Raw genomic sequence first — 22,749 nt, 5'->3', positions numbered from 1 at the left:
GTGAGAAGAATCACTATATTCCTAAAGTTGTACTTATGAAATTTGTATTCCTTAAATCAAAGGTTTCTTTGGGGAAAAAAAATTTTTTAAAGTATTCAAGGGAGACTGATGATGGACTAGACATGCCGAGTTAGTAAAATAATTGAAACTGGACAACTCTGAGTATGACAGAATAACCAAAAATTTTCAGTTCTAAATATAGGGAACTCTCTTTTTCTACAGAAATACCTCTGATTTTATAAGTGGAACCATTACAAACAATCGCAGCATTTTTTATTGTTGTTACTGTTATTCATAACTTACTTTACAAGCAAGGGTCTGTTCCCTTAAGTAACATCATTGAGTAAATATTGCGACTGTGTCCCTCTCGGGGATCCCTGGGGTTCCTACGTGAAATCTGTGCTTGCATTCCAGTCCAACGTGTTTTCCGTTTCCCTGGATAACGGCACAGTCGTCATGGACGTAAAGGGCACCAAGGTTCAGTCGGCAGATAAGCAGTACAACGACGGGCTCTCCCACTTCATCGTCACCTCTGTCTCCCCCACAAGGTAAGCCCAGTGCCCCACGCTGCGTCCTTCCCACCACACCTCTCAGCCTGCAGGGCACAATTCTATCAAATGCAGCTGTCTGTCACTTTTCTAGTGTCAAACAAAAAAAAAAAAGTGATGGAAGGAACAGTATACTGGGAGGTTTTTTTTAAATATGTATTTTACTTATTTGAAAGGCAGAATTACAGAGAGAGAGAGAGATTTCTTCCAACCACTGGTTCACTCCCCCACATGGCCACAATGGCTGGAGCTGGGCCTGTCCAAAGCCAGGAGCCAGGAGCTTCCTAAGGGTCTCTTATGTGAGTACAGAGGCCCAAGCACTTAGGCCATCTTCTACTGCTTTCTCAGGCACATTATCAGGGAGCTGGATTGGAAGTGGAGCAGCCAAGGCCCCAACCAGCACCCACATGGGATGACAGCACTGCAGGCTGCAGCTTAACTTGCTATACCACAGCACCAGCCCCATACTAGGTTTTTTTAAGATATTAATTTTCTTTTTTTTTCTTTTTTTCTTTTTTTTTTTGACAGGCAGAGTGGACAGTAGAGGGAGACAGAGAGAAAGGTCTTCCTTTGCCGTTGGTTCACCCTCCAATGGCCGCCGCGGCTGGCGCGCTGCGGCCGGCGCACCGCGCTGATCCGAAGGCAGGAGCCAGGTGCTTCTCCTGGTCTCCCATGCGGGTGCAGGGCCCAAGTACTTGGGCCATCCTCCACTGCACTCCCTGGCCACAGCAGAGAGCTGGCCTGGAAGAGGGGCAACTGGGACAGAATCCGGTGCCCCGACCGGGACTAGAACCCGGTGTGCCAGCGCCGCAAGGCGGAGGATTAGCCTGTTGAGCCACGGCGCCGGCCTAAGATATTCATTTTCAAGACAAACCAAATAAATGACTATATAAAGTCTATTTTCTTTTTTTATATAAAACAATAAGCCATATCCCTGAGGCAGTGCCTACTCACACTGCTTACTAGATGGACTGCAGTGTGTTGTGCACGCGGAGTTCAGCAAATGTTGGTCTTGATTAGATTTTGAACTAAACAATTGAGGATGCTGCATTGATAGCCACATTTCAAAAGCTCTTGCAAGGCAGCTGTTTGGCCCAGTGCCACATCCATTTTGGAGTGCCTGGATTCAATATCTGACTCTGGCTCTCAACTCCGGCTTCCTGCTAAAGCAGACCCTTGTGAGTCGGTGGTGACGACTCAAGTAACTGGGTTCCTGCTACCTTTATAGGGCACCTAAATTGATTTCCCAGCCCCTGGGGCCATCGTGGACATTTGAAGAGTGAGCCAGTGAATAGGAGCCCTCTCTTTTTCTCTAGATATCGCTCTCTCTCTCTCTCTCTCTCTAGTCCTCTGATATAAACAAAAGAGAAAAAAAAAACCCACTAACTTTATCTTTCAGATATTTAATACTAAATTTCTTTTTCATCACAAGAAAGATTTTGAAAAAAAAAAAAAATAAACCACTGTTAGAGACCACAGCTATTCTATGTTCCCACTGTGGAGCCCACTCACCAAAAGATAATGTTAGTAGACTGTTTCTAGACTCCACTTCCAACCAGGACAAAACTACCCAATGTGTTTGCTATGAAATTCACCTCTCACACACATGATTAGATGATTACCAAGCCATGTTACACACTCAAATATATACATGCTGGTAACTGCTCATCTGAACATCTTGCTGTATGGGTTTAAACTCCCCTCTGGCCTGGAGGGCCTTAGTCTATAGAAACACTGGACCACTTCCTGCTGTGCCTTGTGAGGAGTCTGGAGGTCAGTGTGTTTTCGTTCACCAGAAGTGTCACATGAACTCCGTGAGAGAACCCCCTTGTCCAACCTGGAGTGGAACTTGAGGTCGAAGGTTAGCTGTATAGCACTTAAAGAAACTGTTTCTCTTGCAGATATGAACTAATAGTAGACAAAAGCAGACTTGGGAGTAAGAATCCTACCAAAGGGAAAGCAGAACACACACAAACAGGGGAAAAGAAGTTCTACTTCGGTGGCTCACCCATCAGTCCCCAGTATGCAAATTTCACTGGCTGCATAAGTAATGCCTACTTTACCAGGTATGTTGGTTTGTATTTTTTGTCACTAACAAACCTACATGATTCATAAAGAAGATCCAGACAATTGTGGAAATATTTACATTATTAAAACTGACAACAATGAAATTTATCCAAGGCATTAGAGGGTAGTAATTAAAAGCTTCTATATGCTTGAGCAAGTGACATAATTGGGTTTGTGTGTTGGGTTTTTGTCCTTTAATTTCTGCATAACCATGGCTAGGTAAGTCTTCATTTCTTCACCTGAAAAATGCAGATAATAATAGTGCCTGCTTGGTAGGCTTGTTATAAAGGATGAATAAGAAAAGGCACATAAAAGGAACTTGCACAGTGCCTGGCATACAGTGAGATAAAAATATTAAATTAATGGAATAGTAAGTATTAAAAAAAAAAAAAAGAACACCTTGTCAGAGGTTTGAGAAACTCTTCTTTAGTTTAAGGCACAGCTTTAACTGATGCCATTAAGAAACAGAATACAGTAAAGGAAAAGATGTTCCATAGTCAGTTCGTGGTGGTTATGAATCAGTTGGTTAAATGACAACTTAAAGAGTTCTGGTTATGATGGTGGTTGATAGGTAAAGACACGCACATGTTAATGGACAGAGTTCTTTGAACTGTATAGTTTTCATAATGTAGTTCTGAACAGTATTTTTGAAATGTATTTTCCTCTGTTACAAACACAGGCCAGACAGGGATGTGGAGGTGGAAGATTTCCAGCGGTACTCTGAAAAGGTCCATACTTCTCTGTATGAGTGTCCCATTGAACCGTCACCATTGTTTCTCCTTCACAAAAAAGGAAAAAATTCCTCGAAGCCTAAAGCCAGTCAGAACAAAAAGGTAAAGGACAGCGTTGTGCCATCTGCTTGCTGCCTTCATATTCCTTGTGCACACCTCTAGACACTGTTGCTTTGTAGAATTGATTCTAGCTTGCAGCTGTGCACATGTGAAAGATGGGATTCTTGCAGCCTCGGTATTACAGTTTATCAGTTTTGTTGCAGCCATTCTTGTTCTCAAAGAAACCATTTGAACAAGCTGTTCACTCCTACTTCCAACTACTTCTCATTACAGTTGTCTTAACTGCTGTGCGCCTAGCAATTTAAGCATATACTATGGAATATTTAGTACTATAAATCTCTCCCACCATTTGCTTCCATGTAATGATCTCAGGCGTTTGTCACCATCATTGACGTTATGAAAGTTTGTGACCCTACCTTCCTTTTCCACTCCTTCCTTATACGTCTCTTCATCCACTCACGTGCACAGGTGACACGTGACATCAAGAGGCACTCCATCAACAAAATCTTGGGTTTTAAAATTCCCTTCTCTGACTACTATGTATCCTTTCTCATTTGTTTATTCCCAGCATGCATGTTATCTGTCTTCATTACAAATGAAACACTTAATCCCTTTTCAAAACCTCCCACAATTTTCATGGTACGATTTTAACAATGCACTCAGGTGCCAGGGCTCCCATCCATGCCCATTTCTCATCTGAATTACTGCAATAATTTCTCCAAACAGGTCTTCTTGCTCCTACCTTGCTCCCTGACAGTCTATTCTCAACCCAACAGCAAGATCCTAATACATGTGAATCACATGTCACTCTTCTACTCAATACAGCTCCCCACTGCACTCAGAGTAAAATCCCAACCCTACAACTCATCAGAGGCTCCTTTCCCTCTCTGAGCTCATCTCTTCCCAGTTTGCTCAGTGCACTCACTCTTCTCCCCAGGCTTCTGACTATTACTAGAACAGGCCATGCACACTCCTTCTTTGGGGGCTGTATTTGAGTGCTGCTTCTGCCTGAACCACTCTTCCCCAAATATCTTCTCAGATAATGTCTCCTACCTCTAGGACCACTCAGCCCTCATCTGATCAATGAGAGTTACTTTGAACTCCAGTTTAATACTGAAGCCTGCCTCCCACCAATACTACTGGTCTCCCTTTCCTTTTCCTATTTGTTCCTTTTCTATAACACCATATTTTATTATTAGGCTTTATTTATTTATTTATTATTTATTCTCTGTCTCCTCTGCTGGAAATCAAGCTCATTCATTTTGTTCACTGATGTTCCCTAAAACACTAGAATATTGCAAACAATAGATGCTCACTAACTATTTAACTATCTGTATCATTGTGTTGTAATGAGGATTAAATGAGTTAATGCATGAAATGCACTTTAGTACAGTATAAAGCGTATGGTAAACATCCAGTGCATATTGCTTGTTATATTCTATAAAGCACTATGTTTCTGGAGGACTAATTCCTAAAAGGATTTTTGAGAGAATACTATAAAATTCAGATGAAATCACTCACCTATATAGATTGATGCTGAAAGATTTGTCCTTAGGATTATGTAGCTGACACTTGAACAGTGGAGGGTGGGTCATAGGCAGCAGGTTAACGTGACAGGCTGAAGAGGAAGATCACCCTTTTACGCCAACACACTTTACCCCTTACATGAATACAGTTTTCTAATGAAGCTATCAAGTGTAGTTTCTAACATTTCATTCCTCAAGTTACAATCAACAAGCCTATTAACATAAACTTTTTGATATCAGCACAAGCTTTGTTATTTTATTAAAATAAAGGAAACTTCCCAACTGTGTAGTAACAAGACATATAAGCACTATATATTTCATTTATATTTTATGGTAACTAGATAGCCAGTGGTTTTCTAATCTAGTTATCCTGTTTCAATTGCTTAAATAGTTGCCAAGAAATGCTTGTGGCCTCAGGTTTAAATTGTTATCAAGACTACATCAAAGTAATTGGAATTATAATAATTTATTTTCATAATTGCTTCCTAGTACTCCATTTCATGCATTCATTATAAGTTACTGAACCATTAATAGACCTTCAGTTGTTTCCAGTCTTTTCCTTTTATGGGTGAAGAATCTTGTACATAAACCTTTGAGTATACTGCTAATAAATTTTCAGGATTGATTCTTAAAGGTAGAATCTCTGGATCAAGGCAAATTACTTTCCAAAAAAGTAACAAGGATTTATATTTCCCAAGGAATATTTGAAAATGCCTATCTTATCACCTATGTTCCAGCCTTAAATTTTTCATAGTTTTTATGTTTCAAGTTCAATTGGGAATATAGTTTCTCATTTGTTGTTTACTGTCACAATGAACACTTTATGTAGTCTAATATACATCACTGTGGAGTATCGGGCCATACACTCTCCTCTCTGAGAACTGCACCACCGGACAGGTCTGTGTTTTAAAACACTAGGCAGACCCTGTCTTTTAGGTATGTGATCTCACCTCCCGGATACAGATCACTGGATCAGGATAGATCATGTGAATTAACCAGGGCCACCAAATTCTCTTCCTTGGAAACAGAACCCAGAACCCTGAGCTGGCCATGGAATAGGAAACATGTAAACCTATGAGCTCTATGTTGATCATATTCAGAGAAAGCAAGCTGCTTTGTAGAAAGAGTAAAAGGCAGAAAGATGTGTGCAGACAAAGAACAAAAGCAGACACTCAGAGAAATAAAGCCAAGGTACCAGAAACTTCTCTAAAGGGCGTACCCTGATTCTTTCTAGCTCTTGATACTGGCTCCTGGTGGGATCTCACAATACTATCTTCTCTTGGTTGTGTAAGGTATCTCTATATCCTTATAATGAATTATGCTCTTTTTCTTTAGTAGCTTAACTAGCTTGGCTGTTATCTAACACAAAAGAACCTATAGGCCGGCGCCGTGGCTCAACAGGCTAATCCTCCACCTAGCGGTGCAGCACACCAGGTCCTAGTCCCCTTCAGGGCACCGGATTCTGTCCTGGTTGCCCCTCTTCCAGGCCAGCTCTCTGCTATGGCCCGGGAGTGCAGTGGAGGATGGCCCAAGTGCTTGGGCCCTGCACCCCATAGGAGACCAGGAGAAGCACCTGGCTCCTAGCTTCGGATCAGCGCGGTGTGCCGGCTGCAGCACGCCGGCCGCGGCAGCCATTGGAGGGTGAACCAACGGCAAAGGAAGACCTTTCTCTCTGCCTCTCTCTCTCTCACTGTCCATTCTGCCTGTCAAAAAAAAAAAAAAAGAAATCAAGTGGAGTTCATTGAGAATGCCCATACACAAACCCATTTTAGTATAGAAAATTGAGTCTCTAACTGTATGATCATGAAGTAACTAAGCTAAAACTTTTTGTTTATCATTATTAACATTAACATTATTAACAGAGTATTTGGTTGAGATACATGTGTTTGTGGAAACAGATCAGAGTTTATTCATTCTGTGACAGATAAGATTCAGATCCTATCTAGCCATGTGTTCCCACATTGAAGCAGAGGAAGGCAAGCCTGCTAAATTGAGACTATTGTGTTCCAAATAACCCATGCTTTCCTGAGCCCCTGGAGCCTAAGTCATTGCTTCTCACAATGACTTAACCTCTGGTTAAGTGGATGCACTGATGAGAAGAGTAAGAACCTCTTCATCAAAATGGAGAGAACAGGGGGCAACCACAGCCTGGGAATCTTCCCCAGCACCCTCCCTTCCCATTCTCCAAGCTGTGCACAGTGCACTTCCAGCTGGGCTCCTCCGCGAGAGGAAGATGGTAGTGGCTTCCATTATAAGGTATGTTCAAGACTGGAGTACAGCTTGGGTGTGGGGGAGCTTCCCCAGGACACAACAGAGGAAAAGAGTCTCCTTGCAGCCCTCCTCCACCCATTCTTCCCACCCATGACTTGAAGCTACAGCAGTGATTGTAGATGAGGTCCTGGTCCAAGGAGTAATGATGGAATTGAGCAGATGTCGTTCACCCAAGACGGAAGCCTTGCTTTTGTAGTACTGAATCAGATTCTGGGTCCTTATGCCCATGTGAGGAAAGGAAGAAGAGACTTGGGAACTAGGTGGACTTTCCTTTAGTTTATGTGAGTCAATGGGCTCCCTTAAATCTCCAACCACACCAATACTGCGACAGGCTCCACTGCCGGAACCCTATGGGAAGGGCTTGCTGCCCAAGAGCAGGGCACTGGCACTGGCACAGCTCAGTTTGCCGTTTTTACCCGGTCTTCTGCCTACCACCTCCGGATTTTAAGGATAATTCTGGTATTTGGCCAAAACAATATGCATTGGGTTTTTTTTTTTTTTATTTGTTTTGTTTGTTTGTTTGTTTGTTTGTTTTGGAGGTCTTGTCTTTTGCTTATGTGAGACTAAGGGCTTTGTTATCAATCTGTTCCAATCTGCATTGTAAAATCCACATTGCTTTGTTCTACTAGTAGAAATTCCTCTAGATTTCCGGGACTGCTATAGATTTATTTTTATGTGTATAGTTCTTCCAACATTTCAATGGGAATTAGGAAACTATGTGTGTTCATTCAGAAATCCTGAACCAGAAACTGTCTTTCATATTTGCTCTGCTCTCTCTCGGGCTATGCTGCCCACTCCTGCCAGCCGCCAGGCGTCTCCTCCCCTTCCCTCTTTACAGTCTTCTGAAGTGAAGGCCACTGCCCACTTTTAAAACCGGTATGGCTCAACCTATAGCAAGTCATCTAAGGCCCTTTCTAATTGGCACCAACCTGTTTTCTGGTTGGCTATTTAAATGCCATTTCTCCAAATAGACTTTCATTTCCTTAAAAAAAAAAAAAAAAAAAAAAAAAAAACAGGAGTCATTTCTCACCCATCTTCCTGATCCCCACCACATATCACCCATGGGAGGCTGCAGAACCATGATTTCCTTCCCCTCCTCTTCTAACCGTTCAATACTCGATAAACACTTACTTTATTGTAAACTACTAAATGCTGACTTATTTGCACTTACTTTTATTTTGCTCAAGAAGTTAAGACAAAATGATCAGTAATGTTAGCCTGTAACTTCACAGCTCTAATTTTTAACACTAGCAGTACATTTTGAAGCGTGTGATATATTTTTAAATTTTTCTGTATCATGTCACAGAAAATTTGGTCACATATCCTATCACCAAACATACTCTTAGGTATTTGAAGATACTGCTGATGATGTTAACATTTTACATAATATGTATAAATCAGAATCTCTGTGTTACAGTGATATTGTTGCCTAGAGGAAAGTTTTATTGATTGATTCTCTAGGCTTATTTTATTGTCAACTTTTCCATTATTCACTTGTATTTAAAATGTGAGCTTAATGTAAATTATAGAGCAGTTGTATTCTCTTTTTTTTTTTGTCTCTTTAGATTCAGTTTAAATCTGCTTACTATCACAAACTAGAGTTTGTGTTTACTAATTTCCTACATTGCTATATTATTACTGCTGTAGCTACTGCTGTCATTTGTATATGGTGGTAGGGGAAGAAAAGAGAAGCATCTAACACTCAGTGAATAGAAATGCACAAATAATATAGGCTTTGTTATTTTTCATTTTTATTACTAATGGTAAGGACATCACAAATTAATATTTGTTGCTAGTATGTCACTTTTATCCTTTACTTTGATTATTTCCTATTTGTATAGGGGGAGAAAAGTAAAGATGCACCTTCATGGGATCCTGCTGGCCTGAAATTCCTGGAGCGGAACACTCCAAGAGACTCCCACTGCCAGCTTTCCAGCAGCCCTAGAGCGATAGAGCATGCCTATCAGTACGGAGGGACAGCCAACAGCCGCCAAGAGTTTGAACACTTGAAAGGAGATTTTGGTGAAAAGTAAAGTAACACACTCTGCTTCCAGAACCTCCCTGTCGTGGCTGGCCTCCATCCTTCTTTGCCACACTTCATCTTTTTTCCTATAATTCCTTTCTGTGGCACCTGAATCCTATTTCATTACCTTCAGAATCAATAACAACTAGCACATGAGTCGTGCTTTCCAAGAAAGGATCATCTCTGTGACCTCACTCCCAAATAAAACAGCATTCTCCCAGCAGTGTGCTGTGTTGGATGAAAAGTAAAAGACAATCAAGGCAAACGATGATGGGGCAAGTTTCCAATGCATCCTCATCAATCCTTGATAGCACTTTCCTACCCCCATCCAAATTGCTTTCTGACTATCAATGAGAGGGCTTCCAAATTGTTGTAAGTTCAGTAAGACATTGGAAATACAAATGTGCTTGTATGTCAATGGCCATCCAGCTGTCTCAAACCCCATCTCCTCTTCCCAGTGCTTCACAAACCTCCAGGCTATTTAATATTACAGAAGAGTTATAGTGTCAGTACCCACATATTCTTATAAAGGTCTTATATAGCTCTTTCAAACATTCATTCAGGCAATGCATTCAGTAAGGAACCTCTTATGCCTTCTAGTTTGCAGTTTAGCTAACAGGCAGAACGCATTTTGTACTCTCAAGGAAGAATTTAGAATTAATCAAACCAGAAGTAAACCTAATAAATATATCTTGGCCATAGCCTGGAGCTAAGTTTCTAGAAAGTTTTGTTCAATTTCTACACATTCAGGTAGCTGCCTTTGACATGTGATATCTGTCAGTTAATTTTTACTTGGAAAATATATTCAGTATTTTATATGGTACACAAATAATATTACTTGCTTGCAAATTAGTATATGCAAGATTTTGTTCTGCAAGGGTAAGCGTGCACTAGTATTTTGTGCACATAAAAAAGACTCTGTTAGTATATAAATTTTTCACACATCGCTTCTCGGCCTTTTGGCTAAGATCAAGTGTAGTATAAATTTTTCACTAAATTGCAAGCATATATGCAAAGCCAGATATGATAAACTCTTTAGCTGAAATGAAACTTCCATAAATGTGGAATGTATCTTGTTTGTAAGGAAGTAGAGAAGAATTTACAATTTTGAACTGGCCATATTTATCCAATATTCATTAATAATGCTAAGAGATAATTTGTAGTCATAACGCTTGGGATTAAATAGAATAGCCACTTATTTCTCCTTCCTTATACTGAATTGCGTTGAGGAGTTAAAGATTATCCTCAGTCTTGTGTTACATGTAAGCTTTCTCTTTTCATTTATCAGAGCTCAGTTTTCCATTCGTCTGAAAACTCGTTCCTCCCACGGGATGATTTTCTATGTCTCAGATCAAGAAGAGAATGACTTCATGACTCTATTCTTAGCACACGGTCGCTTGGTTTTCATGTTTAACGTGGGTCACAAGAAACTGAAGATTAGAAGCCAGGAGAAATACAGTGATGGATTGTGGCATGATGTAAGTTGAAGGCAGAGAATAGCACTGTCAGCAAATACCCACCAGAGTCTAAAGGACTGACACTAATGCCCCACCATTGGCTTCTCTAGAAATACTGATTTTAAAATTCTGCTACTGTGAACTCAGAGTTCAGTCTCAAAAACTTATTAATTCCTAATAAAAAGCTTGACACATACAGTTTAAGGGAGTCACAAGATGATTGTAGTGGTTTTGGAAACAGAACAGGAGGCCAACATAAACCGAAGCTTAGTTTCTAATGATGTTTCCACCTGACCTTTTCCCACCACCCATCAGTTCTTAATTTTCAATCATTAATATTGAGCGTCTCTAAGGTATGGAAGGCACAAAGACTAAGGTGTGGAAGACACAAAGCTAAGCGTAAATCACTTAGGAAGACAGCACATCACAGGGGAGACAAATATTGGGAGAAATAGTGAGCATATAACCACAAGAATTAGCAATACAAGATGCATGATGATTAATTACAAGTAGCTTGAAGGAGTAGAGAACATGTGGGCTGGACAACTGGGAAGAGCTTCAATGAGAACTCTGCTAACGTTCTAAGTGGTGTTCAGAAAGTCAGCCTATGGCTTTACATTGTTCTGTGGTGGTCAGAAAGTATATGGATCACTTCCTCCAGTACACGAAGTGGTAATCTCAATGTGTGCTAGAGAAAGACCCTTGCACGTGTAAAATGAGGTGACAGCTCCCAAGAAAGTCAAATGCTGCGCTATAAAACAAAACCAAATAAGGGACTAAGTTTCTGTCACTCCAAACACCAGAGAGCCAGACGCCTGCCAAGCAAAGGAAGAGACAAACCCCAGACCTTCAGAGCAGAAATCACTTTTTTAAATGAGTTTCCTGCAGATTTCCCATGGAGTTGAGCCAGCAGCCACACAGCCATTTCCCCAGTCGTGGAAGGGACCTGAGATGCGCTATTTTCCTTCTCTCTGTCCAGGTGATATTTATTCGGGAAAAGAGCAGTGGCCGACTGATAATTGATGGTCTCCGAGTCCTGGAAGAAAGTCTTCCTCCCACTGGAGCGGCCTGGAAAATCAAGGGCCCCATTTATTTGGGAGGTGTGGCTCCTGGAAGGGCTGTGAAGAATGTTCAGGTACGCCAGGCGTGACAAGATAGAGCCATTGAGAGGTAGATAATCACTGAATCAGGTCCTCATTTCATAGGATTCATAGCAGTTTGCTTAACAAAGATTTAAAACAAAGTTTGACAAAACAGAGTATTTGCAGCAAACCTGACACACAGGCATTTCATTTTTCTTTTATTTTTTGAGTTTTTTTTTTAACTTTTAGGTCTCACATATAAGGTAGAACATGTAGTATTTGTCTTTCTGTGCCTGTCTTATTTCACTTAACATAATGCCCTCCTTTTGTAATCATTTTACTGCAAACGATGAAATTTCATTTTTTATAGCCGAATGTTATTTCATTTTATATGTTTATAATCACAGCTTATCCATTCATATGATAATGTACACTTCATCAATTCTTTATTTTAACTATTGTGAACAGTGTTGTTAAACATGGTGGTGCAGGTATCTCTTTGATAGAAGAAATTCATGTCTTTTGGGTGTACACCTAGTAGTGGGATTGCTGGATCATATGGTAAGTCTATTGCTAGTTCTTGAAAAAAGTCTCCATACTGTTTTCCGCACTAATTTACATTCCCACCAACAGAGTATCAGAGTTCCCCCTTCTCCACATCCTTGCCAGCATCTCTTGCTCTCTGTCTTTTGAGTAATAGTCATTATGACAGGATTAAGGTTTGATTTTAGCCCTAATATATACAGATGAAGCAAAAGCTGATGGTTCAGATTGTAATAAGACTTTAGATAAGTAGTTCCAATGCCCTGACAAACTCCGTAAAAGATTTCCAAACACAGGATGAAATTAGTTGTCTAAAGTGGCCCAAGTTTCATATCCTGTGCTATGATGAATTCGCAACCACCAAAACAATTAATGAAGCCAGAAATGCAAGATTTCTGCTGTTTTTTTAGCTATGGAAGATTTTAAGTACTTTGCTAGCCCTCATCAGAATCAGGTGATGTTGGACATAGCTGTCATTGTTAAGAGAAAACAAATTAGGATACTTCCACTATACAATTTGAAAACCATGGCTGCAAATTATTTGGTCATAGTAAGAATTTCCATAGCTTTACTATGGCAGGCTAGAATTCTCAAATAAGAAATTCCAGTTTCAAAGGACTAGTCAAAAAGCAACTACCTGGGAGCAGGAATTTGGCAACAGTAGTTAGGACTGCACTCTGGGTACCTACATCCCATATTGATTGGAGCATATGGGTTCAAGTCCTGGATCTACTCCTGATTCCAGGTTCCAGATTCCTGCTATTGCATACCCTGGGGGCAGCAAGTGATGGCTCAAGTTGTTGGTCCCCTGCCACCTATGTGAGAGACCCAGATTGAGTTCCAGGCTACTGACTTTGGCTGGTCCAGCCCCAGCTTTTGTGGGCGTTTGCAAAGTGAACCAGGAGATGGAATATCTGTCTCTCTGCCTTTCAAATGAATTTTTTTAAAGTAACTATCTGGAAAAGTATTGCTTACTCAGATAGCTAAAATAACACAAGAGATTACTTCCAATATTCAAGTCATTTTGCTTCTCCTCAGTGCATTGGTAAGAGCTGATGTGAGAAATAAGCCCACCTGAGACCACTTTTCCACCAAAGGATGGACTCAGAAACATGAAGGAAGCAGAAAGTGAGGTGTTTATTGCTGCATGGCCTCAAGAGAAGTGGCCGGCAGGTGGAAGCTGGCACTAACCTCAGAAATTCCGTTCCTTTTATCCCTACCATGCAGAAGTCCCTTCCCCAGTTTCTCGCTGGTTGAGAAACTTGGGAAGTTTCATCTAAACCTTAATGGCACCTAAGGCAGAATGAGGGAGGGGTGATGGAGTGGGAGTTGCTGGGCACGTCTAGGACAGGGGAAGGGGAGGAACATTGTGCTAGCAAGGCTTCAGGAACCAAGATACCAGAATGTGTGCTAGGCATGGGGTGGTTACAGCTGACAGAAGTGCTGAAAGTTACAAAGAGCACAAAGCAAGCTCGGCAGTGACCTACTTTGGGGTTTTTGTCCTGTGTGCTACTGTGGCCTGATATCATCCGTACCCGCACCAAGGCTGTCTCTTATGAAAATACACCGCGGGATTATTTCTCACAGTTGAGAAGACAGATTTTAAGAAATGTCTTCTTCTTTCAGATTAATTCAGTCTACAGTTTCAGTGGCTGTCTCAGCAACCTCCAGCTCAATGGCGCCTCCATCCCCTCTGCTTCTCAGACGTTTAGTGTGACCCCTTGTTTTGAAGGTCCGATGGAAACAGGAACTTACTTTTCAACAGAAGGAGGATACGTGGTGCTAGGTAACAAGGCTTATGTTGAAAACATCAATCACGAAATGTGTTTTTCCTGGTGATGACTAACAGGGAATATTGGATCCAGAGTTAAAATTTAAGAATGACAAACTCAGCCATATAAGATGGTCTGCTTTCCTCTGAACCACCTTACTCCCCTCCTACCTCTCCACACACATGTGCAGTACCCATCTGTTTGTTCTTCCTGACCAGAGCTGCCACGAGGCTGCCAAACTTCTGGATGCAGACCATTGTGACTCCTTTAGAATTTCCTATGCTGCTCCGTGGCCTAATCTGTGTCAGCACTTGGCCATCTTGCTTATCTAGGTGTTTCCTCTGGCCCCGCTTAGCATGAGCCATTGTCCCTCCTAAAAGAGGTGGCAGGTGCTCCTCCTGCCCTCCAATACCAGCAAACAACATTATCCTCCAGAAATTTCTGATGAAGCAGTTATTATTGTATGCCTCCTGTATAGCAGTCCCTGTGCCAGATGATGGAACATAATAGTTCTAAAATTAATGAAATCCTAGCAGACTATACACAATCACCATACAATCCATTCCAACAAACATTCCATAGAACAGCCATTACGTGTGAGGAAGGTGCTAGAATAGGTGCTGGAGAGATGCATAGGAAAGCGGTATGCAACCACACATTCTCTACCCTCAGGGCACTTAAGTACTAATACATTGCCTGAATAAATAAATGACAGTTTCACCAAGCATCCTGTCTTTAGCCACCTCCATGTCCAACAGAATAATCAGAGGTAATAGTTCTTCTTTTCATCTAACTCATGATTTTATTTTTCCTTCTCTGCCCCATCCCCCTTTTACTCCTAGCTGATGCACCTATACTCATTTATTTTAGTGTTTAGTTGAATTTCAGTTATAAGAACTCTAAAGGTTTGGAGGGCTTGAGATGCATAGCCAGCTTCACAATGTATGTGCCACTCCACAACGTTAACTAATAGCAGGGAAATTTTTTAAATTATTTATAAGGAAACATGTCGAGTGAATATTATCAAGCTGCCGGGGTTGGCAGTGAGCCCTTTGGAGTGACCACAGCTACTCCTAGTAAGGATTTTCTGGATCACTACAGCAACAGCTCCTAAATACTTTTGCTGCTCTCACTTTTCTCTCCCCTGAAGTGCTCTGCAGGACTGGCACAATTTTAGTTTTTTGTTTAAGCATCATTTTAAAACACAGGTTTGATCAAGTTGGCTCATTTGGCCAGTGACTGCAAATTCAAGTCTAACCTCTATGCTTGAGCGTTGGAGCCCTTCTAGGTGTGGCTCCCTACTCCACACCTCCTCCCCTTGCAATGGCAGTCCAGCCACACTGACCTTCACCAGGGTCTCTAAGGACTCCCACCTCTGCCTGTGTTCATACTCCTTCCTGTGCCCACATTGCCCTGTCCTTCTCACTTTTAAAGTAATAAATGGTCCTGCCAGTTGGAATTAATTTCTCCTCCCCTCAATTCCCATCATGTGTATTTTTAGTGTGCTGTCCCCACGCCCAGGCCCCATGACAATTGTGATATGTTATCTTTGTCCCCTAGAGCTTTCCACTTTGAGTTAGACATGGAAAATGTCACTTTCTACTTACCTGTTGAAAAATGCACCAAACTTTCAAAGATAGATACAAAAATGAATAGCTACAAAGTCATGCCATGGCTAAAATAAAATGTGTTTGGATATTCTTGAGAGCTTACAGTATTTCTCTCCACAGATGAATCTTTCAATATTGGATTGAAGTTTGAAATTGCATTTGAAGTCCGTCCCAGAAGCAGTTCTGGAACCCTTGTTCATGGCCACAGTGTCAATGGGGAGTACCTAAATGTTCACATGAAAAATGGACAGGTAATATCTTAAAAAAATAATTTAACAGTATGTCTCATCTGCCCTTGGATTTTATATCTAAAACATTTTTATTCCATAAAGTTATTAATCTTCCATAACTGGGAAAAAACAGGGAGGCTGTAATGTGATGCTTAAATGTGGGCAATATTTGATTTAAATTCATATGTTGGAAGTTGATTTGATTAGAAGTCATGAAAATATGAGAAAGTTACAGAACAAAAGATAACCAGTAAAAACATAGAGTTTTATCAAAAGAATTGAGAAGTTTTTATCAAGTGGAAGCAACAGATACATCCAAAAATATATCAGAATCAACAAACACAAAAACATTTCTAAGTATCTAAAATGTATATATTTCATATGTAATATATACATATCTGAGATACGCAGATATCTATATATGTATATTGTTCTCAATTGCTAGAAATACAAAATTATGGCCGGCGCCGCAGCTCACTAGGCTAATCCTCCGCCTTGCGGCGCCGGCACACCGGGTTCTAGTCCCGGTCGGGGCACCGATCCTGTCCCGGTTGCCCCTCTTCCAGGCCAGCTCTCTGCTGTGGCCAGGGAGTGCAGTGGAGGATGGCCCAAGTCCTTGGGTCCTGCACCCCATGGGAGACCAGGAGAAGTACCTGGCTCCTGCCATCGGAACAGCGCGGTGCGCCGGCCGCAGCGCGCTACCGCGGCGGCCATTGGAGGGTGAACCAACGGCAAAAGGAAAACCTTTCTCTCTGTCTCTCTCTCTCACTGTCCACTCTGCCTGTCAAAAATAAAAATAAAAAAAAAAAAAGAAAAAAAAAAAAAGAAATACAAAATTATGTTATAATTAAATACTACTTTCATCTTAAAATATTACTAAAGAATATTCATGAAAACATTAAAATAAATCTTATAGAAAAGGCGTATTTCATTGAAACCTCTAAATTAATAAACCTGGTTTTTATTTGGGTTCAAATACATTAAACAAGCCATAAAACATATCCTTAATGTGGTGCTCACCATGGGTCAGTTACCATTCTAAAAGCTTTATATGGATCAACTCATTCAATCCACTCCATCTATGATGCTAATATTATGATCATTCTGATTTTTACAAATGACAAAACTGAGGCAGAGAGTAAGATAAATGGAAGACAAGCCATCTTGCTTCCCAGTCCTTGCTTTAAAGTGCTTTGTACAGTACACTCCATTTTCTCTCTCCCTATCTTCTCTCCATTGTAATTATTTTGTTCTGTCTCCGTGGAGAACTACAGTTAAACTATTTCAATCACCTACCAAAGAGTGACCCCTTGTGTTCAAATTGCAAAGCCAAACATTTTTGGATATTTCCCTAAATATTGCTTCCCATGGTAGATAATTTAAGAAACTGTTTTATCATGATGAACAGAAGTGAAACTAAATTGTCTAATGCACCTTGTGTTCTGCAGGTCATAGTGAAGGTCAACAATGGCATCAGAGACTTCTCCACCTCAGTGACACCCAAGCAGAGTCTCTGTGACGGCAGGTGGCACAGAATTACAGGTGAGAAAAGCCCAGTGCTGTAGGTTTCCTTCACACGGGTAAGCCTGCACACCTGCCTGGGGATGATGGCCTGGCAGAGCGTATACTTCAGCTTGCATGATAGGCAATGGCTGACAGTCTAACAGTAGCCAGGAAGAAAGTCAGATGTTATTATACTAAAATTGTATATTAAATCCATATGTGATTTAAAAATAAGAATGCTGCCAAATGGTGTTGGAGGGGCTGTCTAAATAATACCTAATCTATGGAGCAAAAAGGTAGCACCAAGAGTGCCCTAAGTATTCTCCCTTTTCCAATGAAAATATTACAATGATTGCCTGCTTAGACATTATTGTTTTCAGTGATATAGAAAAACAGTAGGGCCTTATTCTGGAGTACATAAAAGAAAGTTATGATTAGTCAGTCTTTTCCACTTGAAAATTAACAGAACCAGTGCCACTTACGTCCTGTCTTTCCCTGCATTTCAGTTATTAGAGATTCAAATGTGGTTCAGTTGGACGTAGACTCGGAGGTGAACCATGTGGTTGGACCCCTGAATCCAAAGCCAGTTGATCATAGGGAGCCTGTGTTTGTTGGAGGTGTTCCAGGTGAGTGTTGCTTAAAGGGGATAAGTTTCCAAATCCGAAAACACAGTAAGTTTTCATATTATTTTTATAGTATTAAGAACTGAGCCATGTGCTTTCCTGCTTCACCTAATAGCCCAAAGGATCTTATATACAATGCCCTTCAATAGGAAAGTGCACCTTGAAGATGAGGGCTCCTTATCTAATGACCAGAACAAAATGACACGTAAAAACTAAATCCAGCAGTCTAACCAGTAAATATTATTCCTGTCTTGCCATATATGCTTATTTTTCCTCTTTCTCCTCTTTTAAGTATGTTCCACCATATGCACAGTGAAACACATACTCCACTTTAACTCTCACGCAGATTCATTCACTGATACGGCTCTAGAATCTGAGAATCTTAGAGATTAAAAGTTAGCTAATAATTACTCCCTCCCTTGGTGGGAAAAAAGGCACAGTTGTGTCAGAACTATAGCTGTGGACTGTAAGTTCTACTATTCTTATGTAGTGACATTTCCTGAGAGACGTTTCCAGCTGCAGTTGTGTAACATCAATAATATTGCTACTGTTACCTGCCAAGAATAGTGCATAGTCCAGGGTAGTGGCAGACACGTACAGACCCCCCATGATTGTTTTAAACATCAGAAGCAGGGACTTTGTTCTTTGGGGGGATGCAATTGTTGGTACACCTTTCACTAACATGGGGAGTGGGATATAAAAAGATAGCCAAATTTTCACACCTGGGATTTGGTGGGAATTTTGAAAATCTCCCAACTACATCATTTTAGACTGACCCCTGTGAAGGCAGAAAGTAATTAAAGAATGAGACAACACAGATAAAATTAAGCATCTGACCTTGGGGACTCCAAAAATAGTAGGAACTAAGTGTTCCTGACCTTTATAATGTGAATTTTTCAAACACCTACATTGACAATGATAATAACTCAGTACCTAAAGACCCATTTGAGACCCTTCTTTTCTTCCCCCATTCATTGCCATCACCATTCCCCAATTCTCCTCCTGTTCCTGGCTGTTGTTCTGGAAGGAATTCTGGCAAAGATTACCAGGGCACTTCATGCGGGTGCAGTATGAGCAATATGACACATCAGTTCTTTTATTTATGCACACTGCTGCCTTCCTAGAAACCACAACAGAGTTTAAAATATTTCTCTGGTGTCCAAAAACCTGTCGACAGGATCAAATTCAGCACAGCATCCTTGATCATCTCTCCCCTCCTTGTGCCTGCCTCTGGGGGTCTTCCCACACCTTCTGGGATTTGTAGTTCCCTAAATATGCAAAGATGCTCTCTTGACTCCAGGGATTGGCACCTGTACACAGGGCCTCAATTTCTAGGAAATGTTGTTGCTCCTATCTTCCCCTAGTGACATTTCAAGGAACAACTGCCCCCACTCCTCCCCTAACCTAATTCCAACCTTTGGAACTAAGCACGGACTCAAGCTTACACACACATCTATATGCTCCTTCTCCCTAGCACAGGTATGCTACCACTGCTGTAGTGCTTATCACAGAATATTGTTGATGCTAAATAGTACATTCCTTGCAGACAGGGAACATGGCATTATTCAACACACAGCAAACATTTATTGAGCGCCTACTAAGCCCTGTGCCAGGCCTCAGGAGATGGACAAGACAAGAATGGCCCAGCTGCAGTTCTTATTCTTCCCTGTGTACCCAGACTGCTTATTCATCATGCAGATGTTTCTCTTTGTTTGTTGTAGTCTGATTCCAGCATCATACACTGCCATCATCTCTTTCTACAACAGTGGGTAAACTCTACAGGCCGGGTGGGCAAAATGTACCTAAAGCGTGGGTCAGCCTTCCAAAGATGAATAGCAAATTTTAGCTAATGAGCCAGTACACAAGAACTAGAAGGCCAGGGGGCCTAACCACTAGCCCACTGTACCACTGCAGCTTTTAATTCGAACTAGGAATCATGCAGCAAGCCTGTAACAAAAGCAATTATAATTCAAACTAAATGTAATTAACTGTATCATTCTGAGCTCAAAAGATTATTTCCATGAAAATCACATAAGAAACCAGGGCATTAAGGATAACTAAAGAAAGTAGTCATAAATAAACCCCTATATGCACTGAGTACTCGTTGAATCCCAACCAGTTGTCTAATACCACTCAGAATCCTAGGTGTTCATTACTTCTACCAATAAAACTTAGTGAATGCAAAAAATATTTCACTGGTTTCCAAAGACCTGTTGACAGGATCAAATTCAGCACAGCATCCTTGATCATTTCTCCCCTCCTTGTCACTGCCTTCCGGAGTCTTCCCATACCTTCTATGTACCAAAAGAGCCTATCTTACTAAATGAGAATTTAAAAATCAAAATTAGAAGTTAAAGAATTTTTTTAAGTTAATGCAGCCCACACACAGGTCTAACCAGTCTAACCATTCATTCCTTTACTGACTATCCTGTGTTATTTTATATACACACATATATATAGTCAAACCTTCAAACATTCTCTCTTAAAACCATGTATTGATTTTATTAATCAGTTATCTAGGGTCCTGAGGCACTTCTCTGTCATTACCTGTAATAAATTTTGTGATGAGTTATGCAGACCATAACTGCTTTATGAATTATTTCCTCCAAAGAGTTTTCTCCATGAAGCAAGGGGCGGCAAGCTTGAGCAGAAGCAAAACCCGTGTTAAATCTGATCTCCTAAATGGGCAGAGGCTTAGATGTCTGAAGCCCTTGTAACCTTCCCAGTTCCCTTATATTTTATTCTGATGGTGAAGTACACTGAGCAGGTGTGAGAAACATATACAGTTCTACTAATCAAGAGACAAAGGGAATGATCTTTCAGACCCCTTACAAATCTAAACTTTATGATTATTGTCCTTAATATGAAATCTTATCTCCATATCTCAAATTCAGTATGCAGCTCTGCAAGATCTTAGTCTCCATTGCTTAGCAAACTTATTACAGCTGCTTGATGATGTTTAATTTGCTGTCCTGTTTTATCTCCTTTCCGGAGTTACTTTTGTCTGCTACCACTCACGTAGGTGTCTGTACATGCTAAGCATTGACTAAATGGATTTTAATTTCATATTTCTAAGCTTTCTAAATTACTTTAAATTACATTATTTCTATCAGCTCAACACATTTAATTGTGTATGTACAATTAATAAGCATCCTTTTAGATCTCTAATTAAGATAAGGGGAGAAAGCGACTCTGATAAACAGCATGGCACCTGGGCCCACACAAAGGCTAGACTAATGATCATCACCCTACTCGTAGTTCTGAAGCCCTGAGCTCAGAAAGATTACATTTTAGTTTATTTGAATTCATTATTTTCTCATTAAGCTTTCTGAGCTTGGCAAAAACGTGGGCGCTTAAGGGTAAAGGATAATGATAGGAATTAGACAGAAACATTAACCATGTCCAAAAATAGTATGGAAGTTAAAATGTCCTTCCCCATTCTCAGCAACACACACAAAATAAGTGAGGCTCAGGTGAAATCAACTCTACAAAGCATAGGCAGATAATGAAAATTCACTGCTAAGGCTTTATATTCTTGCGTAAGTGGTCAATTTTAGCCTTAGAAGTGACAGTGAGAATATATACAGAACTTTGATCATGGAAACGTGATAAAACATTGAAATTACCACATTTGTATGACTTCAAAAGCAGAGGATGTTCCAGAGAACTGAGTCAATTCTATTTTTGACATGCAACTTATTTTGAGGATATGAGCAATTACTGTTTCAACTCGTATCATAATGCACAGGTTTGGAATGCCTCCATAGCAACGTTTGGTTTTCCTTCTTTCTCTTTCCAGAGTCTCTGCTGACACCACGCTTGGCCCCTGGCAAGCCCTTCACAGGCTGCATCCGCCACTTTGTGATTGATGGGCGCCCGGTGAGCTTCAGTAAGGCGGCCCTGGTCAGCGGCGCCGTGAGCGTCAACTCCTGCCCAGTCGCCTGACGTGGCCGAGCACAGCTGCCCAAGTACAGAGTTCTTCAGAGCACTGAGATAAACACAAAGCCAGCCGAGAGGAACAGCAGCCCTTCGCCCCTGTGGAAGCCTTCATTTGGCTGAACAGAACTTGCATGAATCATCGGGGACTGGATGCTTTGTATTTGTCATGTGGAGTCTTACCTTGGATCCCAAAGTGTCTGCAGTGGGCTGCAGTGACGGAGTGGTAAACGTCCCTGCGTGGAGAGCACACTTGCTTCCTGCTGGTGAAATTACTGTGCCTGTTTCTAATAAAATAGAAGGGATTCTAAATAAACACTGGCACGCCTTTTTGAAGTGTGGCTAGGTTCTCAGATTCATCTTTCTTTCAGGGAAGATACCTTTCAATGTAACCCAAAATTTCTTTGTCCTAAGCTACCTTTATCTTGAAAAAGATTTACTAATTTACATATAGCCTAAAATTAGGTGATAAGTTTGTTTTTAACACCTTAATTTGATCTATCCGTTTAACAAGAATATTTTAGGTTTATAGCAGCCATTAGCAAGGTTTAATAAAGTAAATTTCTAACATATTACTAGAAAAATGGTAGTATAATTTAATTTTCTTTTTTTGGTTTTTTGTTTTGTTTAGTTTTGTTTTTTAACAGTAAGCGTGCTAGCCAAGTTTAATGAAGAGTGTACACCTGATAGACCAGGTGAGTGTTTTAGGAAAGGACCAAGCCCAGTCTATATTCAGACTGGAGTTTTCATGGATGTGGGTATGGGCC

General features: G+C 40.7%; 1 protein-coding gene and 1 pseudogene across 4 annotated transcripts in view; both read left to right on the top strand.

The window, feature by feature from the left end:
• The window catches only part of LAMA4 (laminin subunit alpha 4), a 150,185-nt gene extending 127,666 nt beyond the window's left edge, over positions 1-22,519 (top strand). For 3 of the 4 annotated variants that reach the window (XM_062186635.1, XM_062186633.1, XM_062186634.1), the window contains exons 28-38: positions 415-548; positions 2,450-2,614; positions 3,295-3,448; positions 9,045-9,232; positions 10,515-10,704; positions 11,663-11,818; positions 13,935-14,094; positions 15,811-15,941; positions 17,369-17,462; positions 17,930-18,049; positions 21,846-22,518. In XM_062186635.1, the coding sequence (XP_062042619.1) occupies positions 415-548; positions 2,450-2,614; positions 3,295-3,448; positions 9,045-9,232; positions 10,515-10,704; positions 11,663-11,818; positions 13,935-14,094; positions 15,811-15,941; positions 17,369-17,462; positions 17,930-18,049; positions 21,846-21,991 (1,638 nt within the window). In that variant the 3' untranslated portion in view covers positions 21,992-22,518. Of the gene's footprint in view, positions 1-414; positions 549-2,449; positions 2,615-3,294; positions 3,449-9,044; positions 9,233-10,514; positions 10,705-11,662; positions 11,819-13,934; positions 14,095-15,810; positions 15,942-17,368; positions 17,463-17,929; positions 18,050-21,845 lie in introns of all 4 variants that reach the window. The other variant, XM_062186632.1, reaches the window with a different exon arrangement.
• Positions 10,170-10,263, top strand: LOC133757183 (U2 spliceosomal RNA; annotated as a pseudogene).
• Positions 22,520-22,749: the final 230 nt, after the last annotated feature.

The sequence above is a fragment of the Lepus europaeus genome, chromosome 3 (genome assembly GCF_033115175.1).
Source record: "Lepus europaeus isolate LE1 chromosome 3, mLepTim1.pri, whole genome shotgun sequence".
Lineage (NCBI taxonomy): Eukaryota > Metazoa > Chordata > Mammalia > Lagomorpha > Leporidae > Lepus > Lepus europaeus.
The sequence above is the reverse complement of the archived record's forward strand: the minus strand, read 5'-3'. Positions and strand labels throughout refer to the sequence as shown.